At 36.6% G+C, this 19,653-nt stretch overlaps 1 protein-coding gene across 2 annotated transcripts in view; it reads right to left on the bottom strand.

The window, feature by feature from the left end:
- The window catches only part of LOC108142361 (IQ motif and SEC7 domain-containing protein 1), a 42,524-nt gene that overhangs the window by 19,504 nt on the left and 3,367 nt on the right, over nucleotides 1-19,653 (bottom strand). The window contains exon 1 of one of the 2 annotated variants that reach the window (XM_017266166.2): nucleotides 7,508-8,269. The exons of the other annotated variant lie outside the window; for it this stretch is intronic. Coding sequence (XP_017121655.1) covers nucleotides 7,508-7,575 — 68 coding nt within the window. The 5' untranslated portion in view covers nucleotides 7,576-8,269. Of the gene's footprint in view, nucleotides 1-7,507; nucleotides 8,270-19,653 lie in introns of those variants that run through there. 2 annotated transcript variants of the gene reach the window in all.

Genomic DNA, 19,653 nt, shown 5'->3' on the forward strand with positions numbered 1-19,653 from the left:
AAGGAATATATTAATTAAAAAGGTCCTTCTAAAGCCCTGATTCCCGCTATTTGTAGCTTCATTATACTATACAATCACTTCTAAGATAACCATATTTCGCTCCCAAAAAACTCTTCAAACTCCCCACTGCCTCACTGTGTCTCACATATGAAACGCATTTTATATTTCATTAGTAAACATCGCGAAAGCTCTGCCGTGTGTAGTTACTAACTATGCGATTACCACGTTTGCCCCCCACTATAATCCCCACTTCCCACCCGTTGTGTTCGCTTGCCTGACCTTAGGCATTTTGAACCCAATTTGTAAACAGGCGAAGGGCGGGCAGATGGGAAAGAGGAACCTAAACAATATTCACAACAACCCAGCAGACCTTCAGTCCGCCCCAAAACAGAAAAGCCAGCAAAACGATTGCGAGAGCTTAGGGCCCCGTCGATCCCCCCGAATCAACCACCAAATATACTATATATAGTATAGCCAACCGATTCCTACCTTCAACTTGCCGCTGGCGGGGCCATTGAATTGCTCATTCGGTCATGGCTACACAGCTTACCTACTGCCTACTACTATAGTGTGCCTACTGAATCGCCGGCTTTCGGGCTCATTAGAAAGTGAACGCTGCTGGGAGACAAAATGCGAGACAATGCGCCCGAGTCTCTGGAGCGCGGCTAATGAAGCCTGACAGGGCCGATATCGGGCAAGGGATCGGATCACGATCGCATCACATTCGAGATTCCCTCGCCCCTGTCATTAGGGTTTTCTGCTGGTGCTGCCATTTCTTTATACACTTGCGAGGGGTACTTAAAGTTAAAGCCTATCACTCCACAAGTTTCACTTTCACAGATTTTTTCCTATAATTCGATTTTAGGAAATTGAGATCAGTTATAAATGATTACTTCCAAGCAATTCCAACCAACCGAATAAAATCTTTATAATGTTACGTAATAAAACCACTTCTGCTAACTGCATAATTTATTTACAAGCATTCAAAATAGAATTTATTTATATCTACAAAATGTTTTTTGAGGGCGATAAAATTGTTTCTTTAAAAGAAAAAAAAAATTTTAACAGAATGTACAAATAATGTCTATTAAGCCAGTTAAATTAAATCAATTAAATCACACCTGCCAAAGATCTAATCGATCTGCAAGAGTATACGAAGCTTCGATGCCCGATTTTAACAAAATAAAATTGTGTGTTTTCATTCAATTAAATCAAAAGTATAGCGCACGAAGATGAGCCAGTGACGGATGATGAGATACAAATGAAAATGTTGAAAGAAAACATGAAAGAGCAACAGCTGAGGGAGAAGGGGTTGCTGTGCGATACAAAAGATACAACAAAATTATGTTAGTGGGAAATTTTTGTGGTTTCATGAAGTACAAGTACGAGTATGAGTACACTCATTGGAATCGGAATCGCAGCGACTTCACTTTCACTTGCACTTCGCCTTACCCACCGCGCTTCACTTGTTGTGGTGGCCATGAATGAAAAAAAAAAAAACAAAGTCCCCCACCCTCTGAAGCACCACCAACCCAACCCCTTCCTCCTCTTCCCCTTTCGCTGGGCAGCCCAGTGGTTAAGCTTTTTTTGTGGAGCTGCTTCCATACCGCCACTGGCGCCTTCATCAATCAACGAGCAGCGGCTGAATCGCTCGCTGCTCAAGTGGCACATTGGGAAAGTTCGCCCACAAGGGTTCTGCAGTGCTCGTTAGGCTCTAAATCACGTATCTCACGCCCACAAAAACCAACCACCCTCACAGCACCCACTACAGCAGAGAGAAAATAATATTATGTTATCTACATGCCTATTTGTTATTATTCCATATCATAATTGCATTTTATTTATTAAGAAAATAAAATGTAATTTTAAACATAATGATATATGTACTCCAATATTTTCATAAGCTGTTGTTTTTAGAGTGTGATCGTAGTTCTAAGAAATAGGTAACATTTAGGTTGATATGCTAAAGGTAGGTAAGCTACATTTTAAAATAATGAGACTGACTATTTTTATTTGTATGTAAACATTATTTATTGATATTTTGTATCTATGTGACATAGTTACACTTTGCATCATAAAATCAAGATTTCAATAGAGCAAACCTTTCATTTCATTACAATATTGCCTATTTTCCTCCGTGTAGGTGTCTGCTTATGATTACCGCTCTCCTGGCGTTTCCATTGATTTTCGTTTTGAATTTTTCATTGGAAATCTCATGTTTACAAGCGATTAGCAGCTTATTATTATTACTTTTCGTCTGCCTCTCTGCCAATTGAATTTCTCAATTTTTCTTTTGTTTTCTCGCACTCTTCTCCAGCCCGCCCTTGTGATGGCTCATCTTAAGTTGTTTGGTGCTGAAATCGCTTGGAGAAAGACAAATCTCGAGAGCTTTACATAATCCAAACTCACACAAATGGTCATCATTATGCGAATTTCATTTGTTCATTTACTATTTTTGGATGGTTGGTGAATGTTTGGCTGCCTTTCTTCTAATTCTCTTGAATTCTATTTAATTTCATTGCTTGTTGCCATTTTTGAACAGAAGCTAATGAACTTGAAAGAGTCTTGAAATAGTAAAAGACTGGTGTTGAGTAATTCAGGTAGAAGACGGAATTCATAATTGTTGTGGATGGTTGATTGTAATTATATAATTTGTATTATGATGAGTCTATTAAGATGTCAGTAGGGGTAATAAAACGAAATTAAAAGGTAGAAAATTAATTTTTTGGATGGCTGAGTTTTAGTTTAGTTTGGATTGTAAAACTATACATACAAATATTTTTCTTGCAAATAAAACTGAATCGAAGTATTTTTCCGAAGTGTTTGTTATTTGTGCTGTTATTTGATCAGTTGTTAAACTTCTCAATAATTACGTAAGTGGTCATTTGATATGTTAATTTCTCATAACTCAATCCCTCAGTCGAAGATCTTATTTCTCACATCTATAACAAGTAATTATGTACACATTGTATCTGATTCATGGGTCAATGGCTTCGCACTGATCGCTCGACTTCACCAGGTAGCTACTACTGCTACTTTCAATCCCTTGCAGGGTCTGATTAATTCTATAGAAAATGCATTGCCAGGCTGCATTTCGTCAGCTTCAATTCAATGCAAATTACAGAGCCAACTGAATACAACAATGCGTTTGCGTCCGAGTCTGAAATTGCTGTTGATTTGGGCAACAACAGCAAACAACAAAATGAAACCAAAAAAACAACAACAAGAGAAATCTTAGCAAAACAAAAAACACTTTTCAGTTGGTTCTGACTTAGCTTACACAGACAAAAAAAAATGATTTATAAGCTCCATATGGTAAACATTATAAAAATCAGCTGTAAGAAAAAGTTTAAACAAATTGTTCTGGTTGTATTTAATAAAGCATATGATTTAATACAATTAAGGTAGTTTTTAACTATTACACGTAATTTTAGAAATTGAAATTTTATTTAAATGATTTAAATATGATATTGAAATTTAATTTAAATGATTTAAATATGATATCTATTTAAACTCAAATGAAGAATTGTATTTAATATCCAAGCATTTTATCTTATTGTGCATGGATTCTCTGATAAAATGGGTGTGCCTGGGTGGATAGGGGCGTGACGGGGGGGGCGGAAGGTGAGCATACAAGAAGCGAGTAGCAACTGAATAAGAGCCGGCTCCAAGAAATTTGGCTCATACATAACTAGGACGACGACGAGCGTCAGAAACAGCAACTGCTGCAAGAACTGGTTAACTTGGATGGTTGGTGTGTGTGCCAACCGGCAACCGGCAACTTTTCGCCACTCCCCCTTCCGCCCCCTATTCATTGCCCCTCCCCCGGCCGCCCACCGGCATGACGTCAACTTCCCCAACTGGTTTCGCACTTTAATTTAGATGCTTTCATGCGGCGATGCTCACCGTCTTTTTGATTTCGGGCATGCAGCACCTCATCTGAATTTATTTACTTTTTTGCATTAGGCCTACAAACCCAGAAGCCTACAAAATACTGATGGCAAACGGGGACGAGTGGATGAAGATCCAGTTGGAGCGGGATGTAATCGATTTTATTTCACATCCACATGCAGAAATATTTATACTTTTGAAATTTAAGAATTTAATGACACAAAATTGTTAATTCCTTCGAAAATTAAACTAAACAGTCTTCTTTTTATAGTGCGTGTTTTCATTTACAATACATTTATTTATTTATTTCAAATTTTAAGAATTTGTAACTTTAGAATAAGTTACAAGTCCTAAGCATTATTCAATTTCAACTCTTAAATCCCTCACATCCGTGGAAAACCATTTGAATTGGAGAGAAAAAATAACAAACATTTTTACTGTGTAAAAATCCACATTTCTTTGAAGCCTATCAATGCACGAAAGTCTGTCATTCAATTAGCGCTGGACCAAAGTAAACTAAGCCGTCCAATGAACGTCGGAAAATGTGAAAACGTCAGGGCTGTGGGTCACGTGGTCAGAGTAATCACTGTCCAAAGTAATCACCTTACGGAATAGGGCACTAAGACCACAGCTCGGTGACAATCAAACAATGGAGGCAGTAAAAGTGAGAAAGTCATTAAATAATCCCACGACTTTCAACTACTGGAAAAGTCTGTTGCAAAACCCAGACGATAATGAGGGGCACGGGGGTAAGAGATATGAGAATAATGAGCAGATAGACAGGGAAACCGAGAAAGAGGAAAAAAACACTTCCCATCGCGTGGAGGGGAAATGTCAAACAGTTGAGATGCTATCCAGTAATCGGAATAATGCCGGGTTTCGTATTGAATAACACGCGCCTACAAGGAAAACCAAAACAAACCGAAAGGGAGAAATGCAATTATTTTTAATTTACATTTTTTTTTCATAGTTACTACTTTGAATGTATCTGCAACACAAAAAACTAGTTCCAATGCCGTATTTGCATGTTTATTTTACTTATGCAATTTGGTGAGTAAGCATCAAAACAATCTATATTTTACAGGAAGAGAAATAGGAAAGCTACTATTTAAAATTCGTATGGCAGTGCAATCTATAACAATAAATAAACATGACGAATATTTTGTGCCCCCGACGGCTACGGAATTTATAGATTTTAGATTATGCCTCTGTAATCATGGCTATACAAATCACAATGTCTTCTTTATCATAATTTTTTTGTTATTTACGTTTTTCTAAATTAATTAGCAAAATAAAAGATTCGACAACGAAATATTAATTGGGGTAAAGCGTTTTTTATTTTACAACCTTGTATTGGTCCGGGTAAATAATAATTATTATTATTCACTAGATTTATTTCTCAGATTGCACCTAATAATAATTTATTTATTGGTAAAGATATAAAAATTCTAAAATAAATGGAAAAACATTTACCAACATTTGTAAAGCCGTTAGATCACAGATTATTTAATTTTTTACCTTGCCTTGCACTTTAATCGATTTAATAAAAACGTATTCTACCTTTCCCAGAACTAAATTGTACCAACTTACTTATCTGCTTGGTAATAAAGCTATCCCGGATATTGTAAACCCAGTTGGTCACTAACTACAATTGTTTCTCTTTGGAGGGCACTATCAGTGGATTAGATAATGTTGTCTGTGCCGCAGAGACCTATTGACTGTTATGTACATATAATCACGTGTTTATCGCTGGAATTTCCATGAGCGTGCCTACGCCGTGGGAGTTCTGATGCTTTATCGTGCCATCCACCATCTACATAACACCAACCACCCACTTTTATTCACTGGCCATGCAAAACAACATAATACAACCATTATATATGTATTCTTTGAACGAAAAATGCCAGAGTTCAAGGTTCATGTGCTGCACAGACTGCGCCACAAAAAAATATACATTTTCTGGTATTTTCCAGAAAGGTTGTTTGAGCATAAAATAATTTTGGTTGCACGATTTCGAGTATGTTCTATAACGTATTTTTCTTTATACGAATATTGTTTATATATCCCCTTTTATTTGGGTGCAAGTTATGCATTTTTTTATTAGGCAGAAGTATTAATTAAAATATTATTTACAATGAGTAATTTGTAGAGACATTTTCTGTTACTTTGCAGCTTGGGGAAATGCAAAACCAACACTATGCGCCACCTATGCAGCAAACTGTGGAACTAAACCGCATTTGTTGCCAACTTTTATTGCATACTTTTCGGATGTGTTGTCAATTTTTCTAACTTTTTGTTATTTTATTAAAACGCAAATGTTTTCTCTAAAACAGAATCATAAAATATGCACAAATATGGCTGCATGCATGGCAGGTATTTCTCATATATAATGTATGATAGTTTGTCTGAAAATCACTTGCATACTTCAGTGCGGCAAATTAACAGACTCATGGGCAACTTTTTGTGAGCGAACGAGAGGGAATAAGGGAGAGAGCGAGAAAGAAAGACGCCCACGATTGGGAAAACTTGGATGAGATATGTGGGCGTGGATGTGGGCGTTTGAAGGCGGTTTCGACCTTTTGTTGTTATCAAAGCCATGGATATGCTGGTTTTTTTTTTTCCATTCGAGTATGAGGCAAACATCGTGTGTGGGCATTAGCCCATCAAAACTGCACTATTGATGGGGCCGAAAAAAAAGGCGGGGGAGGATTCATGGGCGTGGGTTGAGGCGTGGCTGGGAGCTGCGGAGCTGCCGAAATACCATTACATTTTGCTGCTTCTCCCATCTGAGAGAGAGCAATTGCGTCACAATTGTCCTCGGACGAAACTAATCGAACCTTGAACTCTAGCACTTTAGTTGCGAAAATCTGGGGGTGTCAAACAGGGAAACCGTGGGCAGACAGAGCTCTTACAAGTGCAAAAAGGATAATACACTCTAGAAAAAGTAGTAATACAATTATCGTATAGGAGTAGTACCATTCTAAGTAACACAATTTATTTAACAACAAATTTATTTTGAACTTGCAACACAAAAGATTAAAAAAGACAATCGCAAAAAATATTTGTAAAAAAAAATCTCAAGCTAAAGATTTTTTTTATTTATTTAAAGATTAGAATTTTTAAAAATTTAAAGTTTATACACTTTGAGTGTGCCTTAAATTTAAATTTCAGGGATTCATAATTTGTTTATAATTATATTTTTTTTTTGAAAAATACAAACATTGATTTTTGCTAAAAATATTTAATTTAAAGATGTTTTATTCTAATTTTGTTTTGATAGTATATATGAAAACACCACAGGTTATTCAATATATTTAAATTAATTAAAGGTATTCATAAAAAATAAAATCTACAACATTTTTGAGTAAATTATATTTATATAAATATATATATTAGTTAGGGGTTGTTAAAAACATGGTATAGAGACATTGTTAAGGTCATCATTATAACTCAATTGTAAGACGTTTAACACTAGCGTCCTTGAAGTTGTAATCGAGTTACAGCACTTCAAACTTGTACTTTTGTCCCAAAAAATGTTCCCATAAGGTCGAGGAAACTTAATTTGCCAACTGGCAGAAAACAAAGTGACGATTTCAAACAGCCAAGAGCAACTTACCAGTAAATCTCATTGGAGGTAATCATATTGGTGGTCTTGTAATACTGGGCGGCAGTGTAGCTGCTCATTCTGCTGATTTGTTGTTATTTTCCGGAGGGTGGCGATATGGGGGTGACTTAACCAAGTCCCACTAACTAAGTCCCTAGTTAGCCGCTCCTCTTCAATTATGTATTAGGTAAATATAGTTAAGGCAGAATGTTCAGTGAAACGGAATCGTTTTTGTTTTTGTTGTGGTGTTTGGAACTAGGTTCCTGTATGTGAGTGTGTTATGTTTTTGGACGGTATACAAACACTTTGGCACCGATAAATATGAAGATGACGAAAAAAATCAATACGTCGACGAGGGTGAGAAATTTCGAATTTCACTTTGAAGTCCGTATTTTTTTCGCGAATATATTTTTAATCGCCAGCGTGTAGATGTATATATAAAAAATATATATCTATATGATTTTAAGGGACGTTTTTGGGGATATTAAAGCGGTGGCAGCGACGTCGACTGCGGCAGCGGCGGCAGACAGCCGAATACATACACGTACGCGAGGGGCGGGGGGCGTGGCGATGGTTGTTAAATTTGCGAAATTCTGCAGCACTTGTATGTATTTTTGGTTGTGTATACATTTATTTTTGTTTGACTAGTCTGGGATTTTCCCTACTAATTAGGTAATTTTGGACATTTTTTTTTTGGTTAAAAAATACTGCTAGGCGGAAAAGCGTCTGCGAAAAACTAACGTCGGCTAACTGACTGAAATGGAGTACTGAACTGGGTAAAATATTTCCATTACTGAAGGCGTCGACGGCAGCCAAAGCGGCTCCTTTTCTCTCCTCTCGAGAAAAACGAGAGAGTGCTGAGAGAAATTAGAGAGAGAGTTTTCCAGACAGATGTCTCTAGTGCGGGTTGTTTTTTTCGGTTCGCTTTGTTTTTCTCTCTCACGGAGGGGGTTGCAAAACTCCACAAAATGCAGTTGTGTAGGGGGAAAATGCAGCGGAAAATGTGCCCCCAAAAATTATTGGCGCCCAATGTGGGGAATTCCCCACCACCCACTCAATTTTAATGAGCCTGAGAAAAGCCTGTTGCAAAAATGCTTTTCTAATAGTTTTATGACGCAATTTAGTGAACATTAAAAATCATTCTAAAAGCGACCATTAAAAGCCATTTCCGGAGAGCATAAAAGAGAGGGAGAAATTAAATTGGGGGCAGCCATAAAGAGAGAGAGAGAGAGGGAGAGCCGAGTGTCAAGAGAGGGTTGCAATTTATTAGCGGCTTTTGTTTAAATCATAATAAAAGAAAAACAAAACAAAACAACTTCCAGAAAGAAGTTCAAAAAATATGTTTAATGCCTTAGTAACCGCCAGGATATCCTCGAATATTCCCCTTCTTAAATATCCTTGCAAAATGCAAGTAACAACGGAAATTTACCGACAGTCAACCCTTATTTGCTAATGAGAGAGCCGACGAAAAGAGAGCTAGTAAAAGAGAGAAAGAGCACGGCATTGCCATCACAAGTCGTATAGAAAATACACTGTTAAATATTAAGGGTTGCAATCAACAACTTGATTTTACATATCAAAATCTAAAAAACAAATGTTTGTTATTGAGTAAACATTGGAATAACATTGAAATTAACAACTAATTTACATGGAGAGCATTAGTTTAAAAACTGCATTTTGTTAATACATTCGCAATCATTTAGTAGTCTCTAAGAAGTTATTTTAATTTTTATATTTCTTTAAGCTCAAATACATATTTATATAAGCTCCAAGTCCAAACCTTGATTTGTATGCTAATAAAGCATTGCAGACTGTGGGAAACTTTTCTCTAACCCAGTTCATCAACTCTCGTATTGAGTTATTTAGTAGATAATCGTACTGAGCCAAATAATTGAGGTGATTACCATAGTTACCATAGTTTGAATTGTTTGACAATAGGTAGTATCACCCCGAGGTCGTCCGACATCGTTACCAATGAAACTCAAAGGCGCAGACACAGTTCCCATATGGTTTGAGCCCATGATTGAAGCAGCATAAAAACCCAGAAAAGTGATAGCTTCCAAATGCACCACCCTCTCCATCTACAACTGGAAATACCCGTCTATATATCCCATATATACATATATATATTTTGCGTGTCTGGTGCGTGCTCAAGTCTTGCTGGCTTCTCCATAGGGAACTTCCCAGTGGGTTCAGTGGTTCGGTGGCACTTTCTATGGCCCCGTTGCATGCAACCTAATGCAGTCTAACCCACACAAAGGTCTCTTTCTCCAGCTCTTTCTACAGCCCTTTTTTCCCGCCTTTTCTTCACGGCTTCCACAAAAGAAGCAGCGACTTCAACTTCAATTCTTGGGCGCGCTTTTCAAATACAAGCCGCGCAATAAAGTATTTAATAATCAACAACAGCAGCAACAACAACATAGACAGCGGGTAATTGCAAGTTGCAATTGAGAGCTACACTGGTAATACAGATCTTAAGTTTACCCCCTTTCGTTTTTATTTTTATAAATGTTTCTTTTCAAATTTAAAAAAATTCTTAAACTTAATTAAACTCCGCAAAACAATCAAAAACAATTGTATTGAAATATGAAGGTTGAATTAAAATATTATTCTGAGCGTGCTTATTTATTAAGTACCTGTTCAAAATATGTTAAATGTATTTGTTCTCCTACTATTGTTATTTACAATATGAAATATATTAACGGTTTATGTCAGTTAATGATCCGTTTTGGCCTTGCTTTCAAAACAAAGTAATTAAAATTGATTTACCGTTAAATAAAAAAAATGTATATTTTTAAATGGGTATTTTAGTGTCAGTGTAGCCACCCAGCTCACCCACTTCGTGCAATTTATTGTGTGAACAGAAATCAACTTGGGAAGAAGTTCAAAACTCTGAATGGCTTCTCAAGACATGAATATTTCAGCGAGCTGCAATGGGGGGTTTGAGCGGCAGTGGTAGTAAATGGAGGCATTTTTGATGAACAAAGGGGCAGGAGGAGGGTGTTAGTGTGGGAGCTATTTGCCCCGGGGTCCACGCCCATCAAATTGGGTCAACTGACAATGAAGCGCATCAAAAATGCAACTGCCAGCGAGGATATCAAAAAAAGACAATTTTCAGTCAGATAAGAAGCAAAAGTTTTAATCTCACCCCACCCACAATGCCACTGCCCCACCTAAAACAGACGAAAACAAACAAAAGCTGAAGATCTGTGGACGAAGAGGGACCAAACTTATGAAGAATAAACAGAAAAGAGCAGCCACAATATTTTCACATTCTTTTTTATCATTCTCCACCAAATGGAAATGAAACGCGGAAAAGATGATGATGACGATGACGATGAAGATGAAGAGGGACTGCGCGAAAGGAAAGACCAACTTCGAGATGCTCGAGATGAATTAAGCGCAATGGCAACAAAAGATTTTCCCTCTTGGCTGTCATAATATTGAAAGAACGCCCAAGGCTGTGGGTGGGGTGTGAGGTGGACATATTTCATATGGTGGGGATAGGAATAGGGACAGTGATAGGGAACCAAGGGAACTGACAAACTAAGCAAACTAGTCCGATGAAGTTCAAGAAAGATGACAAGTTATTAGCGGGGCGTGTGTTTACTCCTCAAACGGCGCACTGCATTTTATGGTCTTAAGGCTTATTGGCTTCCTGTCAGATATATCAGCTTATTAATGGAGCCTCAAATTAATGTTTGAATTGACAGAGTAAAGGGATAAGATAAAATTAACTCAAGTATCAACTCACATATTAGAAAGTATAATATATACTAAGCAATGTTTCTTTTTACAAAGAAAACTAATATATATATATTTTTTTTTTAATTGAAAATAGAAGTCTACATTTTTATTTATCTTAATTGTATTTCTAAATACTGATATAGTCAGAGATGCTTTAAAGAATTTCAAAAATTTGTAGGTAATTAATTAAACAAAATAAAAGTACAACCCCCAATAAATATATATCAGATCAAGAATGCACCGGTAAATACAAGTTCACATACCACCCAACGAAGAGCGAAAATATCTAAAAACAAATTATTAAAATGCATAGGAAAATTTTAGATGAATTGGAGCAGTGACCGTCCCAACTGAATATTTATATATTCAACATGTGCAGCGCACTACATCATTCTATATATTTTCCCCCCATTTCGTTGTTTCATTTCTGTTGCAAAAAAAAAAGCAGAGAAAATGTCAGCAAACGCTAAAGAGCACTTCATGTAGCCACGGCACATCATGCAGATGAACTGGAGGAGAGAAAATGAGACTTGTTTGGGGGCATAAAGGAGAAGAGCCGGGAGAACTTGATGAAGAACACGATGCAGAACATTGGGGATTTGGGTGGCGCATAGTAACACATAAAGTCAGCAAGCAAAAAATTAATCAACACCGGAGATAATGAAATCGGGGATACCCTGACTAAATGTGGGAGATCAAAAGAAAATAAAAAATGAAAACGAGAAAATAAAAAAAAAACCCTTCACTTAAGAATAGTTAATATTTAATATAATAGAGCTGATTTCAAATAACATAATTCAGTTCCTGCGTAAAAACCAAAAAGTCAAAGACGAAGTGTATTTCATGCCATTAAATTAAATTCTGCGATTCACACTGATCTTGAATTTCACAGAGGAATCGACATCGTGAGGGATATAATAAGTCTATTCACAGGGTTGATCCCATGGTAGGGACACGGAAACGGGAATGATTTGGCTAATTCATTCTTTGGTCGAGCAGGAAGTTTGTCTCAATGGCTTAAATAGAAAACATTTTTAAATAAGATTAATTATAAATTCTAATGACTAAACCCTTGAATGACAGATAACATATTGAAGAAATTTTCAACATAGATCTCTTAATTATTTTTTTAACCATTTTTGTATAATTTTTTCAACAACGTTCAATCATATATTATTCACCTTAATATTTTTAATTTGTAGTTTCATTTTTTTGGATCACAAACTCGATTTCCAAACTCACATACCCAGGCAGAGATCTTGACACGGAGAAAAGGGAACGCGGGTGCTTAGCCTTAGAAGATGAACAAAAACAAACAGAAATGCTGTTACACAAGTGCCCAAGTGGCAGGCGTTGGCATCCTCCATGGAGCTTGCAACATTCAGGACGCCACCCCCTCCAGACACCCACTTCATCCACCCCCTCATCCTCCTCGAGGACAAAGAATGCATGCCAGCGAACTCGCTCGTCAGTCAGTCGGTGAAAACTCCCTTTGCTCCCCAGGGGTGGTTACTTACAGTGGCGCAGGCAAATCTTCAATCAAAGGGGGCCTCTTTATCTTTTTCTTTGAAACATTTTTAATACAACTCGCCCTGCTTTATGAAAAAATTGTAATCTCCCTTAAATTCAAATTTTTGCAATAATTTCTTAATTTTGATTTTTTGGGTTATAGTTACATGAGTGTAAAACTTAAATTTTTATATTAAATATTATTTTAAGTGGCTTTTTTTAAGACTAAAATAATTAAAATGAGTTAGACTAAATATTGTTAACTAAATTTTTTAGGAAGCTTGTTTTAATAAAGTATTAGAGTGACCGTTTATACTCATACAATATAAGTGTGACCTTATTTAGCAACAAGGGAGCCTAAAGACACCAAGTACCACTCCCTCCTCAGAACACCCCTTATTTTTGATGTTAAAGAATTGCGATGAATCGCAGGACAAAGGCTGAGGATAAGGTATGAGGATGTTGACTGCACAGGACGATGACGTAGGGACAAACGCGGTAAAAAAAACTGTGTTGAGATTTGCTCCCTTAACATACCCTCACATCATCTGACGGATTGCGGATTGCAGGGCGGAGGATTGGAGGTTGGAGGATGCATCTGAATGCGAGATGAGAACGAGAGTTGAGAAATGAGAGGCAAGAGCTGTGTGTGTTAATTTGAAATGTGAAAATGGGACCAGAGAATTTCCCCGCCATGCCCTCCCCAATTTTTGTTTTTTTTTTTTTTTTTTTTTTTTTTGTCAGCGTATGCGTGTCTTTGTATGTGGTGGAATACACTTTCAGTTTGTTAAACTCTATTTTTAGAGCTCTCGGCGGCCATGAGAAGGAAAATTCTGCCGCACGAGTGTGTGTGGGGGCGCTTGCTGGCTTAGTTTTCCCGCAGTTTCCACTGCTCTTGTTTCCAATTTTTGTTGTACTGCTCTGCACGTTAATGCGCTAAACACGAATTTGTAATTCCAAGTTAAAGGTATTGAAATAGTCAAAAAAAAAAAACAAAAAAAGTGGGAGGGAGGTAGATATTTCCCAAGGCACAGCATGTTAAAAATCAATTTCGCAATTTGTCATGGGAGAGATGGGTGTTAATTAAGTGTTGCAATTAAGGGGGTGGTTGGATCCTAAACATTTCAGGCTGCCTTTCAGGTCGTAGACGCCAAGGCAATTAACGGTAACTCAATTTTCACCTGTCGGATTCCCCACCCCCATTTTATATATTTCTCTTTTATATATATTTATCGCTTCAGGTGTAGGAGAAAACTGGCAGCCAATATATATATATCGAACATTTGTTTGCCTTCCCACGACCAAAGTGGAGGATAATAATGACCATCGATATATAGGCACGATGATGATGGCGATGATGATTGCCAATTGCTTGGTCTCGAATGGATAATGCAATCCGCTAATGCAACTCTACAAGCATTTAACACTAAACAGAAATCGTATACGAGAGCAACTTATTAAAAACAGTAACAGACGCAAAATGCAAGTAGGTAATCAATACACCACAGGTGAAGTTGGCAAAACGAACTAGAGTTGCTCTTTTTTTGGTTGAGGGGATTTTAAGAATGGTTTAAAATCATTTCTTAATCAGTTAATTAATTGATTATTTAAGAAAAAACATTTATTTAAATAACATGTTTTAATCTAGCAATAGAGAAAACTTTTAGAATTATTTGTTAGCTCAAATTGTTATAAGAAAATTAGTCATTTTTTTTACTACTGCTATTATTTGGTTATGGCTATAACCAGAAGGTTTTATTTTAAACATATTTGTTGTATACACAAAAAAATACAACAAAAAAATCAAGATTCAAAATATTCTTGATTATTAATTTATAACTTTATAACACTATATAGAAGCCAAGTATTAGAAGTCATGTGAGACAAGAAGGTAACACGAGAGATTTTTATTAAGTCACGATTTTATCTTATATGCCTTAGAAACCAGATCTCCTTTAGCCTGCTTACAAAGCCCAAAAGCTTCTTAGCCGTTTCAGGGTATCTGGTCACAGGTAACTGGTTGTCAGTCAACACACCTGCCCCTCCCACTCCTCTTTCCCCTTCCAATCACTCCACACTCTCTGAAATGGTGATCGCGTTCCAAGACGAGGCTGCTGACAATCGATTAATGGCACATATAAATGGCTATCTTCTGGTTGGCTAGTTGCTAACCAGCTCGGCATCAACGGTTGCTTGTAAGATACACAGGGAAAAGTTCATGAAAGCAAATCTGCATAACATTATTTTAATTAGAAAAATAAAACCGCTATAGCGTATACCACACTACTTTGATTCTTAATAATTATCACTTTGAAATAATTGTTATAATTGATAATTTGGGACTACAATATTTGTCAGCATTAATTGATTATATTAATTTTTCACAGTGCACTAACCAGTGACCAGCAGCAAAAGCTCCAACTCTTTTGTGGTCAGCTTACTAAAAAAAAAAAAATATATATTCAATTTGCATGTGTCTCTCGTTTTCGACTCGTTTTCATTTTCGTTTTACGTTTTTGACTCACTACTACGCTTTTTTTTCTCGTCGATGAATGGAATCAACATAAACAGCATTTAAAAACACGAAATTATTATATATTGTGGGCGTTTGGCCGAGTGCGTTCAACGGCGCCGCTGCGACGCTCCATTGGGTCACCAATAAAAATAAAAAAAATAATAATAATAAAAAACAAAAGCAAAAGCCAATCTCTGGCGTCTGCGCAACTGCGTCCATTGACGTTGTGGACCGAGCTGCGCAGACAATCCTAAGGTCAAGATATAGCAGCAATTATGTATATTTTTGGGCTGGAGGAACTGCGGGCATTGGTTTTCAGATGAATGATGAGCAAGACAAAACTGAATTCCAAAAAAAACGCACACGAAAAACCCACAAAAATTTGTATAAATCGCAATATATTTGTTGATGGTTTTTCTTTGTTGGTTCTCCAGGCGCCCTGCCTACACAAACAAATGCAGCAAAACAGTGCTGACAATTTTGGTTGATTGTGGCTTATTGTTAAAGTAAAAATAATTTTTTTTTAAAACTGAAAATTAAAAAATGTTTATATTTAGTTAAAATTGTTTACATCTCTTAACCCAGTAACTTTTACTTATAAAGCGTAATTGAACAATATATTGATAATATATTTATTAAAAAATATTTTTACCGCCACCATGATATTTTTTGGAAACAATTTGTAAATTCTGACAGCACTGAGTAACGCTCACTCGCAACCCACCAGCTGTTGAATTTTTGAGCTTTTAATTTTCAAAAAAAGCAACAAATAAAAATTTGAATATTAAGCCCAAGGAAGAGGAAAAGAAGGCGCTGCACTCTGACAAATTAAAGAGAGGGAAACCTGAGAAAATTGAGCAACGACGCATTTTCTTGGCACTGGCATTTGGGGCGTGCCTGCGAGGGGTCCCAGGGGCCCAAGTACTCTACCCAACCATAGCATCGAAAAATACTTAACCGAAAGAAGAGGGATCCCCCCAAAAATTTGGGTCAATGTACACAAAAAATACACACTCACACCCAAAGAACGAAGAATAATTTTTCACGTTTTTCTTGATGATTTTTTAATTTTACAACATTAATATGTCAAAATGGGTGGGTGAGGCCCAACAACTTATTGCACTTTGTAATTCATATTTCTAGAAAATATTCCCCTCATTTGTTTTTCCCTTATTTCGCTGATTTCTTTACGACTCTAGGCAGTGTTAATTGATTGAAAGAGGGCACGATTTGCGACCTCCAAAGTGGGTGGATGGGGTTGTTACTCTGGGGATGCAACCACAACCGGAAGTTGTCAGTCAGTTGGCAGGCGAAATTTATTACATATATAAGTTAAGTGAGTCAAAGCACTAAAACCAGAGCACAGATAAGTTGAGTGGAGTAAAGATAAACAGATGAAAGATGTCGCCCCAGACATTTTGAAAGACTTTGTCATAGGGCGACCACCCAGTTCCATCCTAATAGATAAGACAATGGCCTCAAGGGCTCACATGAGGGTGATGAAAGTTTATTTGGGGGGAAAAAATAAAATGATTACATAGTAAAAGACTCTAATGGTTTATTTCATTCTTTGCTAGACCTTATAAATAAGGTGACTCAAAGGCATAACAATAAAATTGATAAACTAATATACCAATAAAAGATAATTTACAAATCTAGACATCAATTCTAACATATTCTACATAAACATTTGATATTCATTGATATTTGAAAATACTAATAGATTTATAATAATATTCATGAATAAGTGTCACATTACAAACATTTTCTGCATATATTACTTTTTATGGATATTTCTGTTTACCTTTTAAGGAAATCTGTTCGATTTCTTAATGGCCTTCAACAGATTTCTAGCTTGTTCACAATGAAACTTTTTTTTTATTTTTTGCAACGATAAGAAACAAAAACAATTAAATTTAGCTTTAAAATGGAAATTAGTCATAGACTATATAATTTACACAAACAGCTGCAAGCATCAATCACCATGATTTTAGTGTGCAAAACTATTTAAACGATGCATTAATTTTGATTGCGAAAGGCTGAAAAATTTTAATTTTCAATAAGTAAAGTAAATTGTGCAAAAAAAGCTGGCTCAATATATTGGACACATAACATTTGAAACCCTATTAATGGAATGAAAATAAGTGTAAGTATGGTAGTGCCGAATATCTTTGTTTTAAGATGTTTAATACCCAAAGAAAATAAGACAATGAAATATTTCCCAAGTAATAGCTTCCCAGAAAAATATATCTTAGAAAATCCCGTATTTTTTCAACCAAAATTAACCATGTAGAACCTTTCCTTCAAAATTGGAGATCTTGCTATAGAAACGATCCAAATAGCTGATCATTATTTCTAGTCCATCATTAGTCCAACTTCCTAAAGTCAGAGACAAAAGCAAATCCCACAGTTTTTGGCCATTATAGTTGGCTCGAATCTCCAGCACACGATGGCCATTTTTGGGCGCATGCGCAGCCGTCAGAACCGAGCAAAAATTACCAGAAGATGGCCAAGACCGGGACTTATGGCCATGTAAAGCATACTGGGCTGCTGTCAATGCCAAACACGATTGACAAGCCACTGGAGCAATGAGAGTCAGCAGCGTTGGCATTTGGATTTGGTAGCGAGTTCCGCTGAATGGGGAAAAGCGACTCGGAAGTTGTCACTTTGGGCAGGGACAACATGAACGCATGTCTCATCAATCACTGTATCTTTGTGTTTGCGTAACGAGCTGCACGAGTAAGACACAAATAAAAAAAAAAGGAATTACATATGCAAAAACCTAAAGCCTAATGCCAAAGCGGGACGCCCTCTAATTGATTACATTGTTCGGTTGGAAACTAATCCCCCTAAGACTTTGAGCCAACTGGAATTTTTCGCAAGCTTTTTTCTGTGACTTGACAGTTTAGTCTGAGCACATGAAATTCAGTTTGGCAATGACATTGTTTATTAAACATTTCATATAAATGATTTTAATTATTATTCTTCGGCTGCCCAGCGAGCGATGATCTCACTTTTCGATCGAAAAGTGAAACGAATTCATGTTGTTTATTGCATGCATAATAAATGGTCTAGTCTGGAGCACCGACACATGGTTCCCCCAAACCCAGTTGTGTGTGGATCACTGGAATAACCCAGAAAAGCGATCAACTTAATTGTGTTAATTTGCAATAGAGAACTTTGGGATGGAAATTATAATATCGAAACGCTCCCTCAACTGAAACAATTGAGAGAAATTGCTGGTGATGGATAAGTACTTTGTCATAATAATTGACACAACTATGGGAATTATATTTATTTAGCATTTCATTGTTATGTCTTTCATTAAGTTAAGTAAATGTACGCTAAAAAAAAACATTCACAAGGAAAAATTCTCGATAGGGTTCTTTTTTTTTATCAGAGAGCCAGAAAACGGAAATTAAAAACCGCAGAATTCTGATGACATAAAAGGTGCTGAAAAAAATTAAGAGTATACGGTAATATATTCCCACAAAATTAAACTTTAAGAACCAAGGACTTTCAGATATAATAAGGAAGTAAAGTAAACACGAAAAACAAAAAAACCCCAATAAATCTTTTGAAACCACAAATTGAATACCAGAAATAACAAAAAAAAACAATTAGAAATCATTAAAAAATCTATATAAAGAAAAAAAATCCAAATACTAGTAAACGACAATCAAGAAATTATATGGATACCTAAAAACCTCAGTAGGTATTGTAAAAAACCGTATAATCACAAGAACCACATACAATTCAGCATGTTGTTATTGCAATTACTATCTCGTTTTCAACTACGCCCCCTATTAAAAGTTTTTCCCATCTGCTGATGCATTTAGATGATCCAACAACCCACCATTGAGCCAAAAAACTTGCATGTCCATTTGGCATATCTTTTAATTAAAACAAAAGTTTGCTCTCAAACCTCAAAGATATTCGCAGCACGCATGGCTACCATTTCGACCACCAAACTCCAACCGCCAATCCCCCTTCGCCTACGCCCCTCTCATTATGGGGCAGCCGCAATCTTCAGTCCAAATGTTGCATGCAAATGAAATAAAAGAGTAGTAAGAAGGGCAGGGAACTACTTCACCTACTAAAGTCACAGAATACAGTACACGCTCATTAAGTAGTCGGAAAACGTTATCCCATCCTCCCCCTCGTGACCCCCCCGCCAGTCACCAGCACGACCATTTTAAAGAGGGGCGTACGAAATTAATAGACTCTCCACTACACTCGCTTAATTATCACAAAGAGACCCAGAGCAACAGCAAAAACACTTTTCAAATGGGCAAGTGTTTTCCACCCCCCCCCCACACTTCATTTTCCTTGTGCGTGTGTCTGCTTTATTAGATGATGATAACTGGCTAATGAGTTGAACTCTGCG

Source organism: Drosophila elegans, unplaced genomic scaffold (genome assembly GCF_018152505.1).
Source record: "Drosophila elegans isolate 14027-0461.03 unplaced genomic scaffold, ASM1815250v1 contig_208, whole genome shotgun sequence".
NCBI classification, from domain to species: domain Eukaryota; kingdom Metazoa; phylum Arthropoda; class Insecta; order Diptera; family Drosophilidae; genus Drosophila; species Drosophila elegans.